This window comes from Acipenser ruthenus, chromosome 2 (assembly GCF_902713425.1).
Source record: "Acipenser ruthenus chromosome 2, fAciRut3.2 maternal haplotype, whole genome shotgun sequence".
In the NCBI taxonomy this organism is placed as follows: domain Eukaryota; kingdom Metazoa; phylum Chordata; class Actinopteri; order Acipenseriformes; family Acipenseridae; genus Acipenser; species Acipenser ruthenus.
Window position 1 is genome coordinate 71474551 of NC_081190.1, and position 25398 is coordinate 71499948.

At 36.3% G+C, this 25398-nt stretch overlaps 1 protein-coding gene across 6 annotated transcripts in view; it reads right to left on the reverse strand.

Moving 5' to 3' along the window:
• tbck (TBC1 domain containing kinase) overlaps positions 1-25398 on the reverse strand; it is an 86649-nt gene that overhangs the window by 50050 nt on the left and 11201 nt on the right. For 5 of the 6 annotated variants that reach the window (XM_059000366.1, XM_059000361.1, XM_059000348.1 and 2 more), the window contains exons 6-21: positions 24258-24399; positions 22742-22802; positions 22347-22408; positions 20892-20953; positions 20584-20732; positions 18285-18420; positions 17812-17911; positions 17588-17637; positions 16534-16663; positions 15460-15558; positions 15077-15139; positions 14047-14173; positions 13296-13346; positions 12891-12974; positions 6699-6784; positions 3881-3917 (exon numbers count right to left, since the gene is read on the reverse strand). In XM_059000366.1, the coding sequence (XP_058856349.1) occupies positions 3881-3917; positions 6699-6784; positions 12891-12974; positions 13296-13346; positions 14047-14173; positions 15077-15139; positions 15460-15558; positions 16534-16663; positions 17588-17637; positions 17812-17911; positions 18285-18420; positions 20584-20732; positions 20892-20953; positions 22347-22408; positions 22742-22802; positions 24258-24399 (1439 nt within the window). The remainder of the gene's footprint in view (positions 1-3880; positions 3918-6698; positions 6785-12890; positions 12975-13295; positions 13347-14046; positions 14174-15076; positions 15140-15459; positions 15559-16533; positions 16664-17587; positions 17638-17811; positions 17912-18284; positions 18421-20583; positions 20733-20891; positions 20954-22346; positions 22409-22741; positions 22803-24257; positions 24400-25398) is intronic. The other variant, XM_059000356.1, reaches the window with a different exon arrangement.

Below are 25398 nucleotides of genomic sequence, written 5' to 3' on the forward strand. Positions count from 1 at the left end.
TATTTTTCTTTATGTACATTACGGATGGCTTGACTGGTGCGTGTGGGTGGTGACGTCAGGTTCAGAAAGCAGTACAAAACAAAGGTAGGTGCAGGCAAAAACGGTGCTGCTGCACGTATATTTATTAAATAATAAAACAAACAGTTTCAACAAAACACAAACACTGACACCAAAGCAAAAAGCACATTGGCCACAGTAAAATAACACAAACAATAACTATGTTTTACAAACGAGTACCTTGTTCGCTGGCTGGCAGCATTTATTATTATTATTATTATTATTATTATTATTATTATTATTATTTATTTCTTAGCAGACGCCCTTATCCAGGGCGACTTACAATTGTTACAAGATATCACTTTTTTTTTTTTTACATACAATTACCCATTTATACAGTTGGGTTTTTATTGGAGCAATCTAGGTAAAGTACCTTGCTCAAGGGTACAGCAGCAGTGTCCTTACCTGGGATTGAACCCACGACCCTCCAGTCAAGAGTCAAGAGCCCTAACCACTACTCCACACTTTGCTCTTACTGTTTAATTCTCTCCTAAACTCTCTCCTCCTTAATGAGTCTGAAGTGGGTCTTTTATTCTGTGGCTGGAGCCTTAATTACCTATTAGACAATTACCTTATTAAGGCTCCAGCCACATTCCCACAGGCTTTACTGGGATGGGGATTTAACCGGACTTTTCACCGGTCTCAAACAATAAACAATAATGTCGTCTGTCTGCACACAAATACATATATATATATATATATATACATATATACATATATATATATATATATATATATATATATATATATATATATATATATATATACACATATATATATACACACATACAGTGCCTATAGAAAGTCTACACCCCCTTGAACTTTTTTCACATTTTGTTGTGTCAGTGCCTCAGAGTTTCATGCATTTAAATGAGAATTTTTTCCACTTATCTACACACCATACTCCACACTGTTAAGGGGAAACAAGTTTTTATTGAGAAAACAATTATATATTAAAAATACAAAACTGAAAGATCATAATTCGATAAGTCTCCACCCCCCTGAGTTAATACTTGGTAGAAGCACCTTTGACAGCAATTATAGCTGTGAGTGTTGGGATAGGTCTCTACCAACTTTGCAAACCTAGATTTGGCAATATTTGACCATTCATATTTACAAAACTGTTCAAGCTCTGTCAAGTTCCTTGGGCAGCGTTGATGGACAGCAATTTTCAAGTCATGCCACAAATTTTCAATCGGATTTAGGTCGGGGCTCTGACTGGGCCCCTCAAGGACATTTACCTTTTTGTTCCTTAGCCACTCCAGTGTAGCTTTGGCTGTGTGCTTTGGGTCATTGTCATGCTGAAAGGTGAACTTCCATCCCAGTTTCAGCTTTCTTGCAGAGGGCAGCAGGTTTTCCTCAAGGACTTCTCTGTACTTTGCTCCATTCATTTTCCTTTCTATCCTGACTAGTGCCCCAGTCCCTGCTGATGAGAAACATCCCCATAATATGATGCTGCCACCACCATGCTTCACAGTAGGGATGGTGCTCTTTGGGTGATGCGCTGTGTCTCCTTCTTCCTCGGTTATCCAGTCTGGAGGGACGGCCTGATCGAGGCAGGGTCTTGGTGGTGCCATACACCTTCCACTTCTTAATAATCGTCTTGACTGTGCTCCAAGGGATATTCAAGGCCTTTGATATTTTTTTTTATACCCATCCCCTGATCTGTGTCTTTCAACAACTTTGTCCCATAGTTCTTTTGAAAGCGCCTTGGTGCTCATGGTTGAGTCTTTGCTTTGAAATGCACTACCCAGTAGAGGGACCCTAGGAAATGCTGAATTTATCCTGAAATCATTTGAATCACTACAATTTAACACAGGTGGAGGCCACTTAACTTGGTGTGTGATTTTGAAGGCGATTGGTTACACCTGAGCTCATTTAGGATTGCTATTACAAGGGGGGTGGACACTTATCCAACCAAGCTATTTCAGTTTTTATTTTTAATTAATTTTCTACAAATTTCTAGAATATTTTTTTCACTTGGAAGTTGTGGGGTAGGATGCGTAGATAAATGAAAAAAAAGTTTGTAATGCATTTTAATTCCAGGCTATAAGGCAACAAAAGGTGAACATTTTGAAAGGGTGTGTAGACTTTCTATAGGCACTGTATATATATATATATATATATATATATATATATATATATATATATATATATATATATATATTGTGAAATGGCAGAGAGGGGGTTAAAACCTCTCTGCAGAAAAAAAAACATGTGCGGAATGCACATTTGTCTTGTTTAATTGTTTTGTTAATTGTTTCGTTTAATTGTTTTATTGATTAATCATTACCTGCACCTGGCTCTGTAATGCATTAATGAAAATAATATTACATACCTGATATACCCTTCCTCTCAATGGATGAAATTATAGTAATAGCAAGCAAATCATCCATGATTAGAGGTCTACTTAAATCGCAGAGAATTTACATATTTTTCCTGGGTAGGTTATGGAATAAAATTAGGATTTCCCAGACATTTCGCAGACATGTTTAAAAATTAAATAAACCTAAGTAGATAATATTTCAGAGCACTATAAAAGCCTAAAAATAGTGGTACTTGCTTCCTTACTAAAGTGGAGTGCTGTCATCTGTTAAAGGCAAGCATGCAACATCCCCCAGCAGCTGCTGCTGCTGACATTCTCTGTCTCTGTGTTGCGAAGACTTGCCCATACATTGAGACTGCATGTCTGCATCCACTGAATTGGTGAGAAGTGTAAGGCAAAGCTTTGCCAAGTTATACAGATGTGGAAATCAATTAGAAACAGTCTCAAAACTTGGTTACGCAAAGGTATCTGGTATAATCTATAATCAAGGCCATATATGCAGCACATTCACTGTCATGTTGTTTATCCCATCCAGGAATTAATTTTATTAGTACCAAGTCAAAAGAAAGAAAACGTGCTATTCGGGTCTAAAATCTAACTGTGTTTAAAACATAAGCAGAGGGTTGTTTGAAGCGAGGTGGCTGTGCTAGATCGTACCTGTAGGTCTAAAAAGCAAGATGAATACAGCGCCAATGATATAGTGTCATTGCCAAACAAAACAGGACTTTTGTGCTAATGACTTCACAATGTCAAGTCTAAAGCCGAGTTTTATGTAAGAAACGCAGTGACAGGATATGTCTTGCCAGTGTTGATGTGACTGGCAGTGTAGTTTTGCTCTAAGGCAATGGATTGGGAAACAGGAATCGATCGTATAAACACTGAGAAAGAGAGGTTAGGAAGAGCCTAATGAGGGGACTGATTAGCTTTCAGAATGCCAGACCTAGCTTCCCATTTTAATGTACTGTTTTAATTACAGCTGTGTTTTGGGGTTGAGAAGTTTCTCTACATAGTCTTAGCTGTCTGAGGTGGGCTTTATCTTGTCAGGTATCTTTAAGGAAGTAGTCATTGTTTCCCGGTATAACAAGTTCAAACTGGATTCTGAATTCTCTGATTTGTGTTGCAGGACCCACATAAAAGAATATGCATGAAACACAGATATCAGATTGGCTTGCACCTAGTAGCACCTTTTTGTCCAGTCATGTGAATTATGTATGTCTATTGTAAGCTCACTACTAAACTGGGATTCAAAAAGGATTTGTGCAACTTTATCAATCAATCAATTTATGTGTAAACTGATTAGACATATCTAGTTATTTTAAAATCCAAACCTTATTAAATCAAATACTGTGACTGGGGCGCATACATATCAGTTCAGCTTTTGTAAATACTGTATTATAATGATACATTAATTGGACATTGGGGTATGGAGATGCAAAGTGATTTTCAAGATATAAAAAAATAGATGATATTGATAAAGAATAATTAAGAAACACTCACGTGTAAACATTGTGAGAAACCACGGAATGGCATAGAGCTAGATAAAAAGAAAAAAGTTTTAGGGTAATGAATTCAGTTTCACAGAATCTCCTTTGCAAACACTGCCACCTAGCAGGCCTTGGAAAAAGTATATTTTCAAAAAAATCCATTAATACTAAGGTAAACCATTTTACTATTCATCTATACTTTAAACACTCAAACATTCTGAAGATAAATTGTAGATAATATATATATATATATATATATATATATATATATATATATACAGTGCCTTGCGAAAGTATTCGGCCCCCTTGAACTTTGCGACCTTTTGCCACATTTCAGGCTTCAAACATAAAGATATGAAACTGTAATTTTTTGTGAAGAATCAACAACAAGTGGGACACAATCATGAAGTGGAACGAAATTTATTGGATATTTCAAACTTTTTTAACAAATAAAAAACTGAAAAATTGGGCGTGCAAAATTATTCAGCCCCTTTACTTTCAGTGCAGCAAACTCTCTCCAGAAGTTCAGTGAGGATCTCTGAATGATCCAATGTTGACCTAAATGACTAATGATGATAAATAGAATCCACCTGTGTGTAATCAAGTCTCCGTATAAATGCACCTGCACTGTGATAGTCTCAGAGGTCCGTTTAAAGCGCAGAGAGCATCATGAAGAACAAGGAACACACCAGGCAGGTCCAAGATACTGTTGTGGAGAAGTTTAAAGCCGGATTTGGATACAAAAAGATTTCCCAAGCTTTAAACATCCCAAGGAGCACTGTGCAAGCGATAATATTGAAATGGAAGGAGTATCAGACCACTGCAAATCTACCAAGACCTGGCCGTCCCTCTAAACTTTCAGCTCATACAAGGAGAAGACTGATCAGAGATGCAGCCAAGAGGCCCATGATCACTCTGGATGAACTGCAGAGATCTACAGCTGAGGTGGGAGACTCTGTCCATAGGACAACAATCAGTCATATACTGCACAAATCTGGCCTTTATGGAAGGGTGGCAAGAAGAAAGCCATTTCTTAAAGATATCCATAAAAAGTGTCGTTTACAGTTTGCCACAAGCCACCTGGGAGACACACCAAACATGTGGAAGAAGGTGCTCTGGTCAGATGAAACCAAAATCGAACTTTTTGGCAACAATGCAAAACGTTATGTTTGGCGTAAAAGCAACACAGCTCATCACCCTGAACACACCATCCCCACTGTCAAACATGGTGGTGGCAGCATCATGGTTTGGGCCTGCTTTTCTTCAGCAGGGACAGGGAAGATGGTTAAAATTGATGGGAAGATGGATGGAGCCAAATACAGGACCATTCTGGAAGAAAACCTGATGGAGTCTGCAAAAGACCTGAGACTGGGACGGAGATTTGTCTTCCAACAAGACAATGATCCAAAACATAAAGCAAAATCTACAATGGAATGGTTCACAAATAAACATATCCAGGTGTTAGAATGGCCAAGTCAAAGTCCAGACCTGAATCCAATCGAGAATCTGTGGAAAGAACTGAAAACTGCTGTTCACAAATGCTCTCCATCCAACCTCACTGAGCTCGAGCTGTTTTGCAAGGAGGAATGGGCAAAAATTTCAGTCTCTCGATGTGCAAAACTGATAGAGACATACCCCAAGCGACTTACAGCTGTAATCGCAGCAAAAGGTGGCGCTACAAAGTATTAACTTAAGGGGGCTGAATAATTTTGCACGCCCAATTTTTCAGTTTTTTATTTGTTAAAAAAGTTTGAAATATCCAATAAATTTCGTTCCACTTCATGATTGTGTCCCACTTGTTGTTGATTCTTCACAAAAAATTACAGTTTCATATCTTTATGTTTGAAGCCTGAAATGTGGCAAAAGGTCGCAAAGTTCAAGGGGGCCGAATACTTTCGCAAGGCACTGTATATATATATATATATATATATATATATATATATATATATATATATATATATATATATATATATATATAGATGAACATACCATGACCTATTCAGCACACTTTAAAGTGTAGTCCAAAGATACATTCAGACAAAACAATATAACAAATATTTACTGGTATACACACCCTCTGAGGCTGACTGCTTTGTTATATATCCTCTATTTATTCATGAATACTGTCACAAAGGCTAGTCAAGCCTATTAACAATTGTTAAACCATTTTATTCAAGGCAATCTCAACGATAAATGGCAGTTTAAGGAACATTGCAAGGATATACTGTTACTTTAATTAGTTTAACTTTATATAAATAAATAGGGAGGTTTGGGAGAGAAAACCAAAAAGGCTCAGTGACTCAAATCCCTTGTTATCAGGGGACATGGGGAGATGCACAGGAGCCATTTCATTTTTCAAAGTATGTGAATTTATTTTAGCTGTTATTGATAACTTTCCTGAGAGTCTTAGAGGACTGCCTAGGCTAAGGCAAATGGATGTGCCAGTCTCAGGATTTACCCTGATTGTATTACACATAAAACAATAATGTCAAATAGAAAACATTCTTACAGGTGGAACTTATTTTTCCCAACCAATCAATCTGAATAAAGCCTAGGTTACTTTTTTGTTTACTTTATATGTGTACTACACTTTAGATTTTATTTATTTATTTCCAAAAAAGAATGAACTTATCCATTATGAATTAAAACCACAATTTTGAAATTACATCTCCACAGTTACAACCAGCCTCCAGTCGTAGTTCTGACTAGGTAATGAGGTCAAAACCAGAGATTTGAAAACACTGTTTCTGACCAAGCTTCACTGTGGTCAGAACCACAGGTCTTGCAACATAATGTCCTCTAGTGAGCAATGCTAATGACCAAATACTTACGTCTGGTATGAAACCAATTTCATTGAGATGGTTACTCAGCTCAGGGTCATGGAAAGTGATAATTTGGGAGAACACGGTTAGGTACTCTGGAAGATGAACAGAATGTAGAATATTTTATAAACAGTCATTACTTCGTACATGGTACAGCTATGGCCACAAGTTTTGCATCACCCTATAGAATGAACTAATTTTGCTTCATAAAGTCAAATGAAACCTGCTGAATAATGGTATGTTAATATATTGAATTATATGTCGCTTTACCGTTTTTCCATATACTTAACGAAAAAACTGGCAAAAATTGAAAAATGTGACATTTTGAAATCGAACTTGAAATACTTTACTACTGCTATGGCTTTTGGTAGACTTTTGCAATATCATTTTGTAGTTTCTTTGATTACATGATGTTAAATAAAAGATTTAAATTATTTTCATATAGTTTTTTAATTTTTTTACTCTGTCTCAATCCTAAAATTCTAGGTGATGCAAAACTTTTGGCCATAGCTGTACAGGTGGAGAATAAAAAATGCAAACAAATCCAGCAGGTGACAATAGCATTTATGAATCCCCTGCAAGTTATTCATAATTCAGACATTGTGGCCTTTTGATTGGAACGCTCAGATTAAAGTATTTCCTTAAAAGAGCCTTGTTGGATTCTGAGCTATTGATTTAACCATGGTTTTTAAGATAAAGAAATCAACCTTACCAAATGGTCTTCAATAGCAATGTAATTTTTGTGCATATTTTGACATACTGCTACCAATAATTTACAGCACATTGTTTGACTGGAAAACTGCATCTGTGTAAACTGACATGCAGTACAGAACAAACTAGAAATGGGATCTGTGGGGGCAAAGTATAAGGGGAATGGTATGTGTTTGAAAGCTTTGTAAACATTTAAATAAAATGGTTATCTGAAAAAGATTACTGAAATGACCAGATGCCTGTAATAGAACTTAATTGTGAGATTCACAGAATATAGGCTATTGAAAAAAACAGAGAATGCATGATGATTTGTTAAAAATTGAAATAACCAGCAATCCGGACTCCTACTTAAACATTCATAAACTATTGCTGTTGTCTGTGACACTGCCATTAATCAGTGCTGATTGTGAGCATGCGTTTCACATGTCAGCATTTAAAAAAAACAAATATCGCTCCTGCCTAGCAGCCTCACGCCTTTCTGCCCTTTATGTGCAAGATGACCACTGACACCTTTGATCCTGAACCCAGCATCCTTGACAGGGGTGCAAATCGTTTTGAGAAGTGGTGCTAAACTGTTTTGAAAGTTTAACACCAGACCGCCTACTGTACTGGTGCTAAATTATTAAATACAGCCCTGATGAAGCCTCCCTTACAACTTCTCACAACTACACAAACCTTCTCTCACGTGTATGTGGATGAGTGTGGATGGATCATTGGAATAGTCCAGACCCAATGAAAAATTATCATTATCTATGGTTGGTAAATAATAATAATAATAATAATAATAATAATAATAATAATAATAATAATAATAAATTAAACATGTCTACTGGTGCCAGAATTTAATGTCGCTCTCGCTATATGAGGTACCCTGGCGCTAGAATCTAGCTCCAAATTTGCACCCCAGATCCTTCACATCCCAATTGTTTAAACTGTGGTAGGAGGAGGTGGAGCTAGACAGAGACTTGGATGATGACCCCTAATTTTGGTGCGTACCAAATCATTTGTGCTGGTACTCACGTGAGAACCTAATGATAATAGTTATGTGAATCCATGGATATGCTCTTGGTGACAAACATTCACTTTTTTTCTTAAAGAGGAAGGAGTTCAAAGGTAACTAACAGTTTTTTGTTTTTTTTTTAAATTTTTTCTGGGTTCTGTTGCTCAAATATTGAGTTAATGTAATTTTCTCTAAATCGGGCTATAACCTTGCTCTCAAAGGGTACATCAGCACTACATGAAAAATAAAACATAAACTATCCCACCTTGCTGTTCCGAATGTATTTGGTCATTGTATAATAATGCGTATGCGCCCAAACATCTGCATAATGCCGCACTGCGAATGTCCAAAATCATTCTCCTGGAGCATCTCTTCTGAGCCAAAAAACTTGACTTCCACGTGTAGTCTCAGATGTACCCGTGCATGCCCAATGAAGCGTTGCATAAGCTATATTACCTCAGTGTGGAAACACACTAGTCTGTGTGACAAACATGGTCTGTCTAATTTTCCATAAGGAAGGAACTTGTACCTGCTTTCGTTGTGTAGTAGACATCTTTCACACTGTACATGTTTCTTTTGCATGTTGTATTTTGATGTATTATTATAATTAATGTTGCATTCAATAAAAAAAAGAAGTCATGTTTTTTGGCTCAGAAGAGATATTCGAGAACAGTGATTTTGGACATAGCAGTGTGGCATTATGCAGATGTTTGGGCGCATATGGATTATTATACAATGACCAAATACATTTGGAACAGCAAGGTGGGATAGTTTATGTTTTATTTTTCAAATAGTGCTGATGTACCCTTCAAGCCTACCTCATTTCATTCAAATCATGCGACAATGTCACCTCTCAACTCTACTGTCACTGCCCCACCTACTTTTCATTTATAAAAACAGAGAGTTGGTGATGCTGGCACGGCTGAAGGGTCACATTGTCACATAATTTGGATGGAATGAGAAAGGTTCTAGCTCGAAGCCAAGTATCAGCAGATCTACCGACAAATTCCAACTCAATATTGGAGCAACAGAATTCAGAAACCTCAGAATGGCAGAAAACACCACTAAATATGCACAATATAAAAAATAAATCAAAATGACATTTGAAGCTACTTGCTTTTTATCCTTATGAAAGTATTTTGTTTACTTCCCAACATCCTTTCTTATCAACCAAATATATACTTAATATTTTAGCTTTTAGCTCAAAGAGCCAGCTGCCCAATGTTTCTATATGTTGTACATATCTTTCTCAAGGGAGCCTGTGTTTGAATCTGTGTTTGAGGTATTTATAGGTTTTTGGCGGCATGACAACTACTTGTTATTGTTTACATTCAAATCCATGATTTATTCTTATATGATGTAATGGATATATATATATATATATATATATATATATATATATATATATATATATATATATATATATATATATATATATATATACACACACAGACATGCTCAAATTTGTTGGTACCCTTACAGCTCATTGAAATAATGCTTCATTCCTCCTGAAAAGTGATGAAATTAAAAGCTATTTTATCATGTATACTTGCATGCCTTTGGTATGTCATAGAATAAAGCAAAGAAGCTGTGAAAAGAGATGAATTATTGATTATTCTACAAAGATACTCTAAAATGGCCTGGACACATTTGTTGGTACCCCTTAGAAAAGATAATAAATAACTGGATTATAGTGATATTTCAAACTAATTAGTTTCTTTAATTAGTATCACACGTTTCCAATCTTGTAATCAGTCATTCAGCCTATTTAAATGGAGAAAAGTAGTCACTGTGCTGTTTGGTATCATTGTGTGCACCACACTGAACATGGACCAGAGAAAGCAAAGGAGAGAGTTGTCTGAGGAGATCAGAAAGAAAATAATAGACAAGCATGGTAAAGGTAAAGGCTACAAGACCATCTCCAAGCAGCTTGATGTTCCTGTGACAACAGTTGCAAATATTATTAAGAAGTTTAAGGTCCATGGAACTGTAGCCAACCTCCCTGGGCACGGCCGCAAGAGGAAAATCGACCCCAGATTGAACAGAAGGATAGTGCGAATGGTAGAAAAAGAACCAAGGATAACTGCCAAAGAGATACAAGCTGAACTCCAAGGTGAAGGTACGTCAGTTTCTGATCGCATCATCCGTCGCTTTTTGAGCGAAAGTGGGCTCCATGGAAGAAGACCCAGGAGGACTCCACTTTTGAAAGAAAAACATAAAAAAGCCAGACTGGAATTTGCTAAAATGCATATTGACAAGCCACAATCCTTCTGGGAGAATGTCCTTTGGACAGATGAGTCAAAACTGGAGCTTTTTGGCAAGTCACATTAGCTCTATGTTCACAGACGAAAAAATGAAGCTTTCAAAGAAAAGAACACCATACCTACAGTAAAACATGGAGGAGGCTCGGTTATGTTTTGGGGCTGCTTTGCTGCGCCTGGCACAGGGTGCCTTGAATCTGTGCAGGGCACAATGAAATCTCAAGACTATCAAGGCATTCTGGAGCGAAACGTACTGCCCAGTGTCAGAAAGCTCTGTCTCAGTCGCAGGTCATGGGTCCTCCAACAGGATAATGACCCAAAACACACAGCTAAAAGCACCCAAGAATGGATAAGAACAAAACATTGGACTATTCTGAAGTGGCCTTCTATGAGTCCTGATCTGAATCCTATCGAACATCTATGGAAAGAACTGAAACTTGCAGTCTGGAGAAGGCACCCATCAAATCTGAGACAGCTGGAGCAGTTTGCTCAAGAAGAGTGGGCCAGACTACCTGTTAACAGGTGCAGAAGTCTCATTGAGAGCTACAGAAAACGTTTGATTGCAGTGATTGCCTCTAAAGGTTGTGCAACAAAATATTAGGTTAGCGGTCCCATCATTTTTGTCCATGCCATTTTCATTTGTTTTCTTATTTACAATATTATGTTGAATAAAAAATCAAAAGCAAAGTCTGATTTCTATTAAATATGGAATAAACAATGGTGGATGCCAATTACTTTTGTCAGTTTCAAGTTATTTCAGAGAAAATTGTGCATTCTTCGTTTTTTGTGGAGGGGTACCAACAAATTTGAGCATGTCTGTATATATATATACTTTAAGAATACTATGGCAGTGCTATAATTTTGATTTAATCCAGACACACATCTTCCATTATAAAACAATCTGGCCTGAACAAAATATAATTTTAGAATGTTTCTAGTACTCACTAATTCAAACATCAAATGACTCAAAAAAATGTAATTGCAAGGCGGGATGTGCTCAATTAAAAGACTGAAAGAGTCTGAAATAACTCTTCGCCAACAACATTTGGCCACAATTTATATACATAACTTCATTTTCTTTGTTTGTTTCGGTTGCTACTTACTCTAGAACCTCTACTGAATTCATTCACTTTGCTTTTCAAAACTATTTTGAAGAACATGCATACAGCAGATAAACATGCCCATTCATGTAAAAAGCATGCCTCATACCACAAACAGTGTAATTTGTTGAGCCCTACACATATCAAATTGTAACAGTCTTCTCACAGGATTTAAAAACAACCTTCTTGATCTAAGCATGCCTGCTTATAACACCTTTATTCAAAGCCCATAATCTTTAAATAATATTATCCCAACTTTCTTGCTTTCCGAGCATGCAAGGCGGAGGTTTTACTATAATTACTCTTTTCATCTGTCTATTTTGTTAGTGGCTATACAATTTGCCTAAGGTAGAAAACAATGTTGCTAGCAAAGTAAGTAACTGAGATGTATGTGTTTTTATGCAACCAACCCAACTACTTATTCCTTGAATGTATTTTGTATTTGCTTGCGATTGTAAGTCGCCCTGGATAAGGGCGTCTGCTAAGAAATAAATAATAGGTTACATAGGTTTTCTTTATAAAAGAAGGCGCATAAAAAGAAAGAAAATACAATAATGACTGTACTGTACTATACAAATAGATATCTCAGAGTCTATTGAGCCTGCCTTTGTTCTTTAAACCCCTTAGTCTATTTTTTTGATTGTTGTTAAAATACACTTACTGCGCAAGTCTCACAAGTGCAGCACTACCACAAAATGTTCATATATTTTCTCTGAATACCGAACAATTAGATATGAGCCATACACATTTCACTTCATTATAATTTCTTCTCCTGATATCTCTGTACATAATATATACTGTTTACTGGTATATATATATATATATATATATATATATATATATATATATATATATATATATATATATATATATATATATTTTTTTTTTTATTTGTTTTATTTTTTTTACTGTTTCAGCACCCACGGATAATTTTCTTGTTTAAAGTAGTCAAAGCAAGGTGTCATTTCTGTTATGAGGCTGGCATGAAAGTAGCCACTGCGGTTACTTTCAAGCTTTTATACTTTGCCCTAAATATTATGTGAATTGAGAGGTTTGAAATATTCTTCTGAGTTTTGTGAAAATGTACTGTACCATTTGCATTTCAAGGAACATTAGAGAGATCACGTACCTTGTATGACATGCGAGTTGTCCTTAAGAAAGAAGTTATAAAGGTATTTGGGGATAAATGCAGACATACAGGCATAGGCCAAGGCTGAAAGAAGAAAGAAGAAGAGTAAATGAACCAAACAAGCATTGTGTTGCTATAACTGAATACAAGTAAACAATCTTAATAAAGAGCTGGGAGATCTCTTTATCTTAAGAGTCTTTTTTTATGGAGTTGTTCACAAGAAAGGGAGTCTTCCGGAAAATTGTATCATCATCATCATCATCATCATCATCATCATCATCATCATCATCATCATCATCAAAAAAAAAAGAATCTTAGTTAAAAGGAAGTTGGACCTTGCAAGTACTAGCACTGATGGCTTCAATTACAATCTATGATATATAGAAAATACAGTATGTTACTTACCTTCATTATTAAAGTTAAGATACAGGAAAGGAGCACATAAGGAGTCTAAACCTATACGAAAAAGGAATTTAAAATGTATTTTATTACTATACATTTGACAATATTCATGCACAATAACTTGAACTAGCACAAACCACTAAACCAATGTTGTTTATACATTAAGCTGCAGACAGGCCAAATTAAGGGTTTCACCATATACTATAGTATTGTGATTCATACAAAAATTAATTTATATATGGATACTATTACTGGAAAGGCAATGACAGCATCCACAGGCAAAGACATCTACGTTGTATTACTTCAAAGTTTATAAATCACATTAATCATATCCATGGATGTCATTTCAATTTCAACATATCCATAAATCATAGAAATCAGATATTTAGAAAAAATACGTACGCAGTCTAAAAAAAGAACCCTGATATAAAATACACAAAAAGTTTTTTTTTGTTGGTTTTACTACTATCAACAATGATTGTAATCTAATATATTATAAAAAAAAAAGTAGAAAGTATAACTACTGCCAAACCTAAAACCAAAGTAATCTACCAGCATATTTTTATTTTACATAGTGATATAAAAAACCCTTGTGAGGTAAAAGTTTTGAAGTGGGGTGGTTAGATCACTACAAAAGACCCCACAATGTTCTGTATTGAATAATTATGCAACCAGTTGATCATTATTTAACAGCATGACATTTACCAGCCTCCACACAGAGACATTACATAATAATGGTGACAGAAAGGCTCACCTTGCCAATACACTAGATCTGGGTGAGACACTACCCATGCTTTTAGTACCCGTCTGAACTTTACGTGGCCCTGGGGGGATGAAAGCAGCTCATCATACTGATGGCACCTTGGGATATCCACCTCAATCTGTGAAACATCCAACAATGACAGATGCAGATAAAATCATGCATAATGGAACCACAGAAATTCAGAACTGAGGAAGGAAATGGAAGTCGTGCCAACATAACAGAAAAAAAAAGAAATTGAATTTTGAGGGCCCCACATTTGAGGAGCATTGACACAAGTGTATTAAAATGAAGAAACAAGTAATTACGGGGGATTTTTGCGTGTTTTTTAATTTAGTTTTTTTTACTGTGAGTATTCTCAAGGTCAGATTTTAAATATTGTGGAATGATTGTTGGTTAGAAATGTTGTCCAGTATTGCTAATGCTTTTAAAATCTTAATACAAAATGTGTCCTTGTGTTTACTATAATATTTTTATCTTGTATACATTGCAAAAAATAACATTGTTCTACAGTAAGTTCTCATGAGACTGAAGGCCGTTGCAGAATGAATGCCATGTTGGCACCACAGAAAAAGATTTGAAGGCTTTGTACAAAAACAATATGGGATCATCTTACCCTAGTTAAACTTTCAAAAAACAACTTTAACTTGGGGTTGTGAGCTCTCACATTCTTTTACTATTTAGTATAAAACAATAAAACAAGACCTGGGGATGCACATCATCACTGTTATCTACTGTAATGTAGACAGAAACAAATACAAGTGAATACCAACAAATTTGAATTCTGTAGACAAAATCTGTAGGGAACAGAAGTAAATCACTTCTTTTGTTAAGCAAGCAATCCACAAATTAGGGGAAGGTAAAGCTTTTTGGCACATGCTTATAAATAAATAGTTATGTGTGTATTTCCATTCAATCTCTATCTTTGTCCGTCATTCTAGAAGACTGAGAAGTTGACAGGTATGGAACTAATAAGCTTGAGAAAGAACTGTTTTGTTCCCATATACAATTCTGCACCACATACCTGTCTATCTGTTGGGATAGGTGTGTCTTTGTCAGTAGCATCGTACTTAGCTTGAATGTCTCCCTATAGAAAGAACAGAAGGGAATTATAATAGAATTGGTACTAAATCCATAATTAACAGTTTTGACACATCACTAAGGATCAAACAATAAATACACTGGTAAATACATAGCAATACATCAATAAAGGTATGAAGTCTTTGTTTTTAAGTTTTTTACTATAACAATTTGCTGCTGCTGCTTATTCAGTATAAAATCTATATCTCTCAGATGATTTCTTGGATATCAGGCGTTGAAAGTGATGCATATTTACTACATACTACACATAAGCACCAACCCTTATAAATTAGGGCCATAGGTCACCCAGATGATTTTTACCCTCACCTCAACTACCAGCAGTGCCGCCCAGGCCAGACCTCTTAATAGAGGGGGGACATCAACTCGTGCTTCTTTCCAAACCTGATTCTTTTTGTATGGGTATGCCTGTTAAGACAAGAGAACAGAACCATACCTAAGTGCATTACAACTGTGATTACACTAAAACCTGTCTAATCCACCCTCTCTACAGATTGCAAAGAGTTGCAAAGAGTTTTCCATTAGTTTGTCATTTATACTTTAATGTTATTTAGGTACAGTATAAGATTCAACAGTACCTCTAGAAACCAGTGCAGTGTATAATTCTTCTTTTACGCCCCAAGCAATGCTTATTCACACCTTTACAAAGTTCACAACCTGGGTAGTAGGTAAAACAACCCGCAAACTTTTTTTTTTTTCCCCCGACAGAAGTTTGAGAACGAGGCAACACTAATTCGCTGATGAACACAGTTTAAAGTAAGTCGCCCTGGATAAGGGCGTCTGCTAATAAATAAATAAATAATAATAATAATAATAACAAAAAAAAAAAAATAGATAACATTTCTCACTTACAAAGAAGCATAATACTGGCACCATCCCATACAATGAAAAAGTAAAACTTGAACATACTGAATGAATTAAATGGCCGATATCTGTAGGTTTAGTATAAGGCTATGTTGAACGGCTGAATGTTTGGTAGTAGTAACCTAAACCGAAGCTACAGTATATTGCATATCTCTCAGGTTAGTGATAACCCAAATATACTATACTTGCCTGGTGTGACTTTAACTGCAGCATTTCATTTAATTTAGTCATAAAAACAGATTCTTTATTTTGGACAAGGCTTAATATTTCTCATAAATGAAGAATATATTGCATGATTTAGGACATTCACTTGTATATTATGAACATGGTATGGTCCATGCAAATATGATGTGCAGTAAACAACCCCCTATAGAATTTTGTTCTAAATTTTTATGTAAGCATAATTGCATTGTAATTAACCTCACTTTGGATTTGGCAGTTTGTGTTGTAACCTACTAATTGGTGACGCTAAAATTGTGACAAACACTTTTTAATGATTATGAATTTCTAAGTCCCTACCTTCAGAAGCCTGTCAAACAGAATGATCCTGTGGAGCTGGTATTCAGTGTCTCTTTCTCGAATGATGAGAGGAAGAGTTGCAGCGGTTGACAGCTCATTGCTGCTGTTTGACTGGGGTAAATTTGACTGCCTATGAATACAAAAAAGCAACCTGCTTGTACACTTTTGTGCCACACAGGGGGAGGCCAAAGAAGACTCCCTGTGATTCATGTATTTTTTAAACATGGTTTTATGCATGTGTGGGTTAATGGTCTTTTGGTTTGTTATAAAATGATGTACACTTTTTTTTCAATTTCACATGACACTGACAGACAAAGAGAAGGAGATGTGATACCTTTTATTGGACTAACTAAACAATAATTAAATCACAAACTTTCAGACCTCAAAGGTCTCTTTACATTCAAAGTTGGCATAAAAAAAAAAAAAACATTTTTAATCACTGCAATTCTAATGTAAGGAAATCTTTGTTAAATCTTTGACAAAATATTTGTTAAAATGTGTTGTCTCTTTATTTAACAACATCTTGTATTTATTAGTACTTAACTGGATGTCCATATTTGTGGAATACACGTCTTTAAGTACTGTTGCCCCATTTTATTGCATGTGTTATAGTCGAAGTGCCCAATGGGGCCAAAATCAACGATTCTGTGACCAACTACATATAGAAACATTCTGCTTGTGTGGTATGTTGGGGGGCTTCCAGAGATTCCTGAAAAGCCATTTTGTTGGACTCAGAGAGTAGTCACTTCCTGTGAATAACAGGTTTTTCAAAATGGCAGAGCCAAGCCCATACTCCCTTTAGGAGTAAGACAATGAGTAAGGCATCAAAAATGAAATAAACCATGGGGGATTATGACAAAGGTTTTAAATGCATCTGTTTTGCCTTTTCAGTGTTACTGTTTAAAAGCAGACATCATCTCACAAAGGCAAGATAATTGCGTTTTGGACTTGTTAACAACTCTTAGACTGTGGAACGTACTGTCAAACATATGGCCCTGTAGAGTGGAAGATTTAAAAAGTAAAAGTGTACACTGAAGTGTTTATATGTACTTACTCATCTTCCAGCAATGGATAATACGCTTCTCCTGCAACATCTTTCAATCTCTGCAAAGACAAATAAATAGTGCATATTACAAATACATTAAATTGTTAATATACTGATTCAATATACATACATTTACTTTACATCGGTAAATTTGTAAATCATCTATGGTCTTTTGCCAGCATAGTGTTATTTATAACTATTTTGGGGTGTATGGAGGCTGATGAGATACTTACGTTTTTAAGCTGGCACAATGATAGAGTCACAGTTGTATCATCCAAGAGAAAGCTCCTGTCTTTTCCTTGCCCAAATACTTCTCCATCTTCTAAGAGAAAACTTAAACATACAAAAAAAAAAATAGTTGTTTTGAGGCGCTATGTTTAAATGAACTTGCTGAATTCAGGTTCCACTAACATTTAAGTACTCAAGTAGTAACATACCACAACACCCAAAACTTTCATGACAGCAATCTTTTACTAATGTAATTATTATATAAAAAATGTTTTAGCCATAGGTTTTAGGCTTGTACATCTGCTTCCCTAGTTCAACCATTATGGCTATATCTATATGTCAATACTAAAAGCAAAATTGGGGTTACATTAACCCGCCCATTCTGTCCAACTGTATTTCATAGTCTTTTACCTGATGCATACCGACATTGAATGAATGAAAACAACGGACATTAGTAGACATATATATGCAAACGTACTTGGGCAATGTGCAGATGGGAGGCTTTGATTGGATTATTCCCTTATTCGTGAGCTCTTTTTCCAAATCTCCTCCAGCCAGACACCACAAGTAATATACCTCATCAACAGATCGTTCTGCTAGGTAGTCCTCTTCTTCTGTTGCAAGATAATTAACAGTCATTAATCACACACTTTTTAATAAAAATATAAAACCATTTTCCATCTTCTACATTACCCTGCAGTCTTGTGAGAGAACAGTCCTCATGCCTATCCTATCTTTGACCAATTTTTTTTTTTTAGAATAACTGCAAAGATGCCCAATGTCATGTATGCTGAATTGTGTTGAGGTTTTGTGACGCGGATAATACTGCTAATCTGAGAGCACACAACAATTTCCACTTGTACTTGTCTTCTAAGGCTGTATTCACACTGGGTCAGTTTCAAACGGACTCGGTCTGGTTCATTTAGTTTGAAACAATGTATCAACGTGCTTGCTGTTCACACTCATCTACGAGCAAAGGGACCGAGTTCGTTTGGATGCAAGCTAAAGTTAGATTTTTTTAGTGCTTTTACATTTTTTTCAGGACCGAGTCTGTTTGTGTTCACAATGCAGTTTTCAAGTGAACTTGGTTCGTCTATATGGTGTGTGACGTTTACAATATCCTGCAAGGCATATTGAAAGATGGCAGCTATTGATGTATTGCTCCGGTTTTTGATAGAACATGTTTTAGATTCTTATATATTGCATGACCTAATACATTAATCTGCTATTAACCTGCTGAGGTGCTGATACAGTTTTGTACTAAAAAAAAAAAAAAAAAAAAATATATATATATATATATATATATATATATATATATATATATATATATATAGATACGCACACAAACACACACACACACACACACACAAGAGCAAAACCGGGGCGATTAACAATTTTACTGTTTCCATCCAGGACAAATAATTAAGGATGAAAACTGCGACAATCTCAATTTTCCCAGGATGTCTGGTAACCCTAATGAGGAGTTTAGCAGTGCAAAGGGGACGCAGCTACGTGGGTACGGCCCCTTGCGCTGACACGTTACCAATCCGGTGCGCTGCTGTTGTGTTTGTTATTGTTTTGTGTACGCAGACGGAGAGGATTCGTGAGCTGAAGCACTACCACCCGGAGCACCTGCACTGCCATATCACTGCAACTGTACCAGCACTTGGAGCACCTGCACTGCCATATCACTGCAACTGTACCAGCACTTGGAGCACCTGCACTGGCACACCCCCACAACACGTGTGAGCACCTGGGACTGTATTTACTGTTTATTGTTTTATTATTGATTGGGACTGCAAGCCCACCATTTGATCCCCAATACCATTGCTGATAGAGGGGACAGTTAGTTAAATAAATCAGGACACTGATTAGATAAAGGGGCATTCAGAACAGAAAATACGAAGCACTTTTTACACAGAGAATCGTGGGAGTCTGGAACTTCCCAGTAATGTTGTTGAAGCTGACACCCTGGGATCTTTCAAGAAGTTGCTTCATGAGATTCTGGGATCAATAAGCTACTAACAACCAAACGAGCAAGATGGGCCAAATGGACTCCTCTCGTTTGTAAACTTTCTTATGTTAAATACAACTTATTTGTGGACATTGTATCCTTACCCCGCACCACCCACATCCTGACAGTACCGAATCATACCGAGTGCGGACCAAACACTGTAAACGGATCCAGTGTGAACACAGCCTAAGCTTGATTAATTTGTTCACTGAACAATTACTAAGGCTTTACTGTATATCTTGTAAAATAATTCCATTCAGTATATCCTACCTGTTGAGTGCTCCCATTCTCAATGTACAGTTTCATTCTACAGGTCAAATGATCTAGGAAGTTCAAGACTAACCCAAACAACAGAGCGTTTTTTTTTTTTTTAAATGCATAGATGTGATCTACATTATGAATGGAAATGCATGACAAGTAAGATGTTGTTTTTTTTTTTTTAATTAGCTAGAACCACATTCATGGTTTCTGTCACCAAAAAAAAAAATCTAGATAGATAGATAGATAGATAGATAGATAGATATATAGATAGATAGATAGATAGATAGATAGATAGATATGTAATTACTAGGATAAAAGTAAAAAGTGGTATTCAGAAATATAAAGCCACCATGTTAGTAAAAAAAATAACTATAAATATACAGCAATTATAAAAAAACTAAACAAAATAAATACATAAATAAATAAATACTACAAAGCTCTCTAACAACCACATGTTTTTAAAGGCCTGCCTTCATGTAAAGGCTACAGAAAATACATGTACCTTTGCAAAGCTCACGGATGTCCTCTGGGAGTGTTAGATTAGCACAACGCAGAGAGGATGAGAAAAGACTGGCTGGTTTCTGGTAAGGTTTGTAGAAGGAAGAAATTTCATCAAACACACTGTCCCTCAGCAATTCAGCAGGAGTAAGTCTATAAAACAACAAAGAGTGGAAAAACATACTATTATTATTGTTTACTTAATAAATACCATCTAGCATGTATATTTGTTATTCAGATTTTGATTTTGCAGCTTTGCACAAAAAAATCCTAATAATGTCAGCAAAAGCCATTTTTGTACAATATAGTTACCTTTTGGAAGGCAGAAATGTGAGGCATTTCCTCAATAAAGCTAAAACATTTTCAGGAAGCTCCTGTCAGAGATGAAAAGGCAAAAGCATTACATTATTTGGAAACGAACAGTACAGTACAACACTCAACTGTTAAAAGGAAGAAGAAAAAGTGTCATGCTTTAGAAAAGACTTCACTATATATTATATATATACAGTGGTTTGCAGAAGTATTCACCCTCCTACAAAGTTTTCACATTTTGTTGGCACCTGAGCGTACTCCACGACACTTTCAAATTAGACTTTACATGTAGAATCTACACAAACTACTCCACGTTGATAAAGTTAAAAAATGCATATAGAATATAAATAAGTAAGATTTACAGAGTAAAAAAGATTCATCTCAGTTGCATAAGTATTCAAACCCTTTGCTACTGCAGCCCTAAATCAGCTCAGGTGCAAATGATTTGTTTGAAAGGTCACAAAATTAGTGAAATGGTTTCAGGCTGTGTGTACTCAAAGTGGTTTAACTTGTACATAATTTCCCTCAGGTATATAAAGACTTTCAAGCTGCAACTCACATAGTGATCTAACAAAGCAACCATGAAGACCAAGGAGCTTTCGAAACAAGTCAGGGATAAAGTGGTAGAGAGGCACAGAGCAGGAGAAGGGTACAAGAAAATTTCAAAATCGCTGATTATCCCTCTCAGCACAGTGAAGTCCATCATTAAGAAGTGGAAGATACATCATACCACCCAGACACTACCCAGATCAGGTCGCCCTCCCAAATTGAACAGCCGGGCAAGCAGAAAACTGGTTCAGGATGTCACTCTGAAGCCAACAATGACCTTGAGAGATCTGCAAAGTTCTATGTCTGAGATGGGAGTCAGTGTTCACACATCAACAATAAGCTGGACCCTACACAAAGCAGGCCTGTACGGACGGGTGGCAAGAAAGAAGCCATTTCTCAAAAAGCCTCATCTTAAAGCACGTATGGAGTTTGTGAAAAAGCATAGATGATACTGCAGACATGAGACAAAAATGTAACTTTTCGGTCTAAATTCCAGGCGTTACGTCTGGCGCAAGCCCAAGACTGCACATCACCCAGTCAACACCATCCCCTGTCAAGCAAGGTGCATCATGTTATGGAGATGCTTCTCTTCAGCAGGGACTGGGAAGCTTGTCAGGATAGGGAGAATGGATGGTGCAAAGTACAGGCGAATCCTTGAGGATAACCTGTTTGAGTCAGCCAAGACTCTGAAACTAGGGAGGAAATTCACATTTCAGCAGGACAATGACCTGAAGCACAAAGCCAAAGCCACACTGGAGTAATATTCAAGACAGTGCTCTTATCTTATTTATAAAAACAGTGGGTTTTATGCATGACATATTGGCCACTGGCCTTGGAATCTCATTGGCTGAGATAACCGGTGAGATTTGTAATTGTTACAGTGATAGATGAATGTTATAAACAAACCTTAACTAGTTCTAAGCAGCCATGTTCTTCAGCCAGGACCGTCACAATGTCATCCATGCAACCTGCAAAACAATGCAGGCAAAACATTACCATGCTTTTTCTTTTCTTTTATCCCTGTTTTTCTTCTCAATTTGACAGTATCTCACTGCTGCAACCCATTTACTGATCAAGGGGACTGAAGATTAACAGAGATGAACTCTTGTTCCCACTGTCGAGCAGAATCTAGACATCTACTCCCCAGGTGCTTTAACAGTAGGGGTTGCTGAAGAGTGAGTAAACTCTCCCTGGCTTATGCAAGCAGGAGCGCAAAAACCAATGCCGCGCTTTCTGTGGGCTCCCTGACAAGATCTGAAGCTGCACCTCTTGTTAAACCTTATGAGGGATCTAAAACTTACCCAGGTTGAGAATGAATTTTAATCTCTCACTTATTTCTATACTTTGTAGAAGTCTTCTCCCCTAAAAATAATAAAGAAGATAAAAGAACAGAAGTCATTTAATGTCCCTGCATTGAAAACAGAATTACATCAGTATTAATAAACATCATATTAAAAAGCAGCATGTTTAATTTATCAAATTTTACATTGACATTTTATTGATTTTATTGCATACATTTAATGTTGGTACTCTCTCCTTAAAAGGGACATTCTTAAAGAAAAGACAATGCTAAGTTGTCTAGAAGCTGTGATAAATGAAAAAAGAATGGGTGTCAGTACTTATAATCAGACGTTTCTTTACTAAAAATTGTATTGTTCATTTTTATTTTAGATTAATGGTAAAAATGAGTACTGCCATTTATAAGTTAAACAAGTAAAAAGACAGATACATGATTGATAGAGTACCTGAATCTACAGGGTGTCAACAAATATTGGCACCACAGTCCTGCATAACCTATACAATTTCTGATAAAAAAGACCCCCCAAACACCTACTCATATGTGGAGCGCACAGCCTAACAAAACTTGCACCTGTAGTTTACCATAAACAGTTCACTTTCCAAGGCATTTTTCACAGGTGTTTGTAAGAAGGGCCTAATATCTTAAGAAACACATGCGTATGATTTATTAAAGTCAATAAACAGTATGTTTGGGAAAAAAACATGTTTTTCATATTTGATGTGGCACACCTCTTCCGCCCTATTCTCAACAAACCAACTGTACACTGTTTACACAGCACAGGATGAAATACACATGATTAAACAAAACAGGAATTAATAATGCCTTGAATGGCCAGACATAGGCGTTGCCTGTTCATTTAATATGCTGTATTTTTGTGCAAGAGGACAAAGGATTATAATACTGTGGTAGAAGATTTACAAATGTAGTGGCACCAGAAAATTTACTGTATCATATTGGATATTGTATTGTAGTTAGGTTCAATTGTATTCAGTCTACTCTGTAGCTTTCTGCATCAATTATTGTATTGTAAGCCTGGAGTAGGCAAAACATATAGGGCTGGTTTCACAGACCACAGTCTTGGACTGCCTAATGTTACTTTAGGTACAGTAGGCCAAGACTAGTGCTAATCAGGGTCTGTGAATCCAGCCTATAAATTGTATTTCATTTTTTAATTATTTAGGTCTTCATATTCATCCTGTTTTTAGGCAACACACACACATGTATTTTTTTTTTTTTAAATCTATAATCTATAACGTTAGTCCCCGACTCGTCTCAGTTACACCTTACCATGAAGAGTAGAAAACAAACTTACAAGGCAAGATACAGGAACAATATACTATATGTTGTTACTGGAAAGCAGCATTTAAAAAATAGGTTAAAATAAGGTAATATGTGAACTAATGGATGCAGCTTCTAAAAAGATGACTCACCCACGTATCAATATTGTGAAAGCTTGCAGGGATTTACAGTGATCTCTTGTAACTGGGGCTCTACCTGCTGCACACAATTCTACCTACCACACAGAGTTCAAAGAGAATCACACCGAGGGACCACACGTCTGTCTTGGGGCCTGACGGCAGGGGCTTCTCACTCCGTGTGGGATCAGTCGGGTGGACAAAGCCCTGAGCTATGACCTCAGGGGCCAGGTAGGAGGGGTAGCTGCAGGGAAAATAAATACATCACAAAGCAAAGTGTCACCACCTGCTGCACACATTCAGCCCCGCAAGCTACCAAAATATTAAAACATAATTATAAACTGGGACAATAATTCTTTCAAAAATGTAGAGAAAAATACAAAAAAACCCCAGCTGGTTTTTATTTTTTTTATTTTTGTTTATTTTCACCTGTCTATCACAACTATGCATGTATAGTTCATACCACTGCAGTGTAGGGGTACAATAATGTGAGATGCATTCTAAAAGTCATATATTTGTTAATTCTAAAACTAAACTTTTCTAGTTCAGCCATATCACAAAATTGTTAGCAACAGGCTATCCCTCTAATGCTAATGGAATCCCTGCCATTTGGTTACATATGCAGCTCCCTGTTGCAAATAGCACTCACAATAGTCAAGACTGATAGATTTTGTTAGAGAACTGCAGATACTCCCTGTCCAAAACTGCCCATATTACTTATTACAAGGAACAGTCTTAAAATGTAAGACAAATCACACTTTAAATGCCTAACATTAGCTTACTTTTTACACTTAAGCATGTGAATAGTATAAATATAAACTGTAAATGCTAGAACATGTATATAGTTTACATATACAGTATACTAATCAGTATAATATATATATAATCAGTCATATATTTGTTAATTCTAAAACTAAACTTTTCTAGTTCAGCCATATCACAAAATTGTTAGCAACAGTATCCCTCTAATGCTAATGGAATCCCACAGTATTAGAATGCCTGGGTTTATTAGGTTTCCACAGCAGTCTCTTTGAAAGTGGATACCATGGCTTAAGGGGTTCTTCAACACACAAATAAATTGACAATCAGCTTCCATTCCATTCTGTAATAGGATGTTACGGAAATATGCTTTACAGCATTGGTCGACTTGAATGTGGCTCCAGTTCTAAGCAATAAACACATGGCCAAACGCACTGAAGTAGTCCCCAAGATTTTCCACAACTGGGTTCAATTGTAAGTAGAG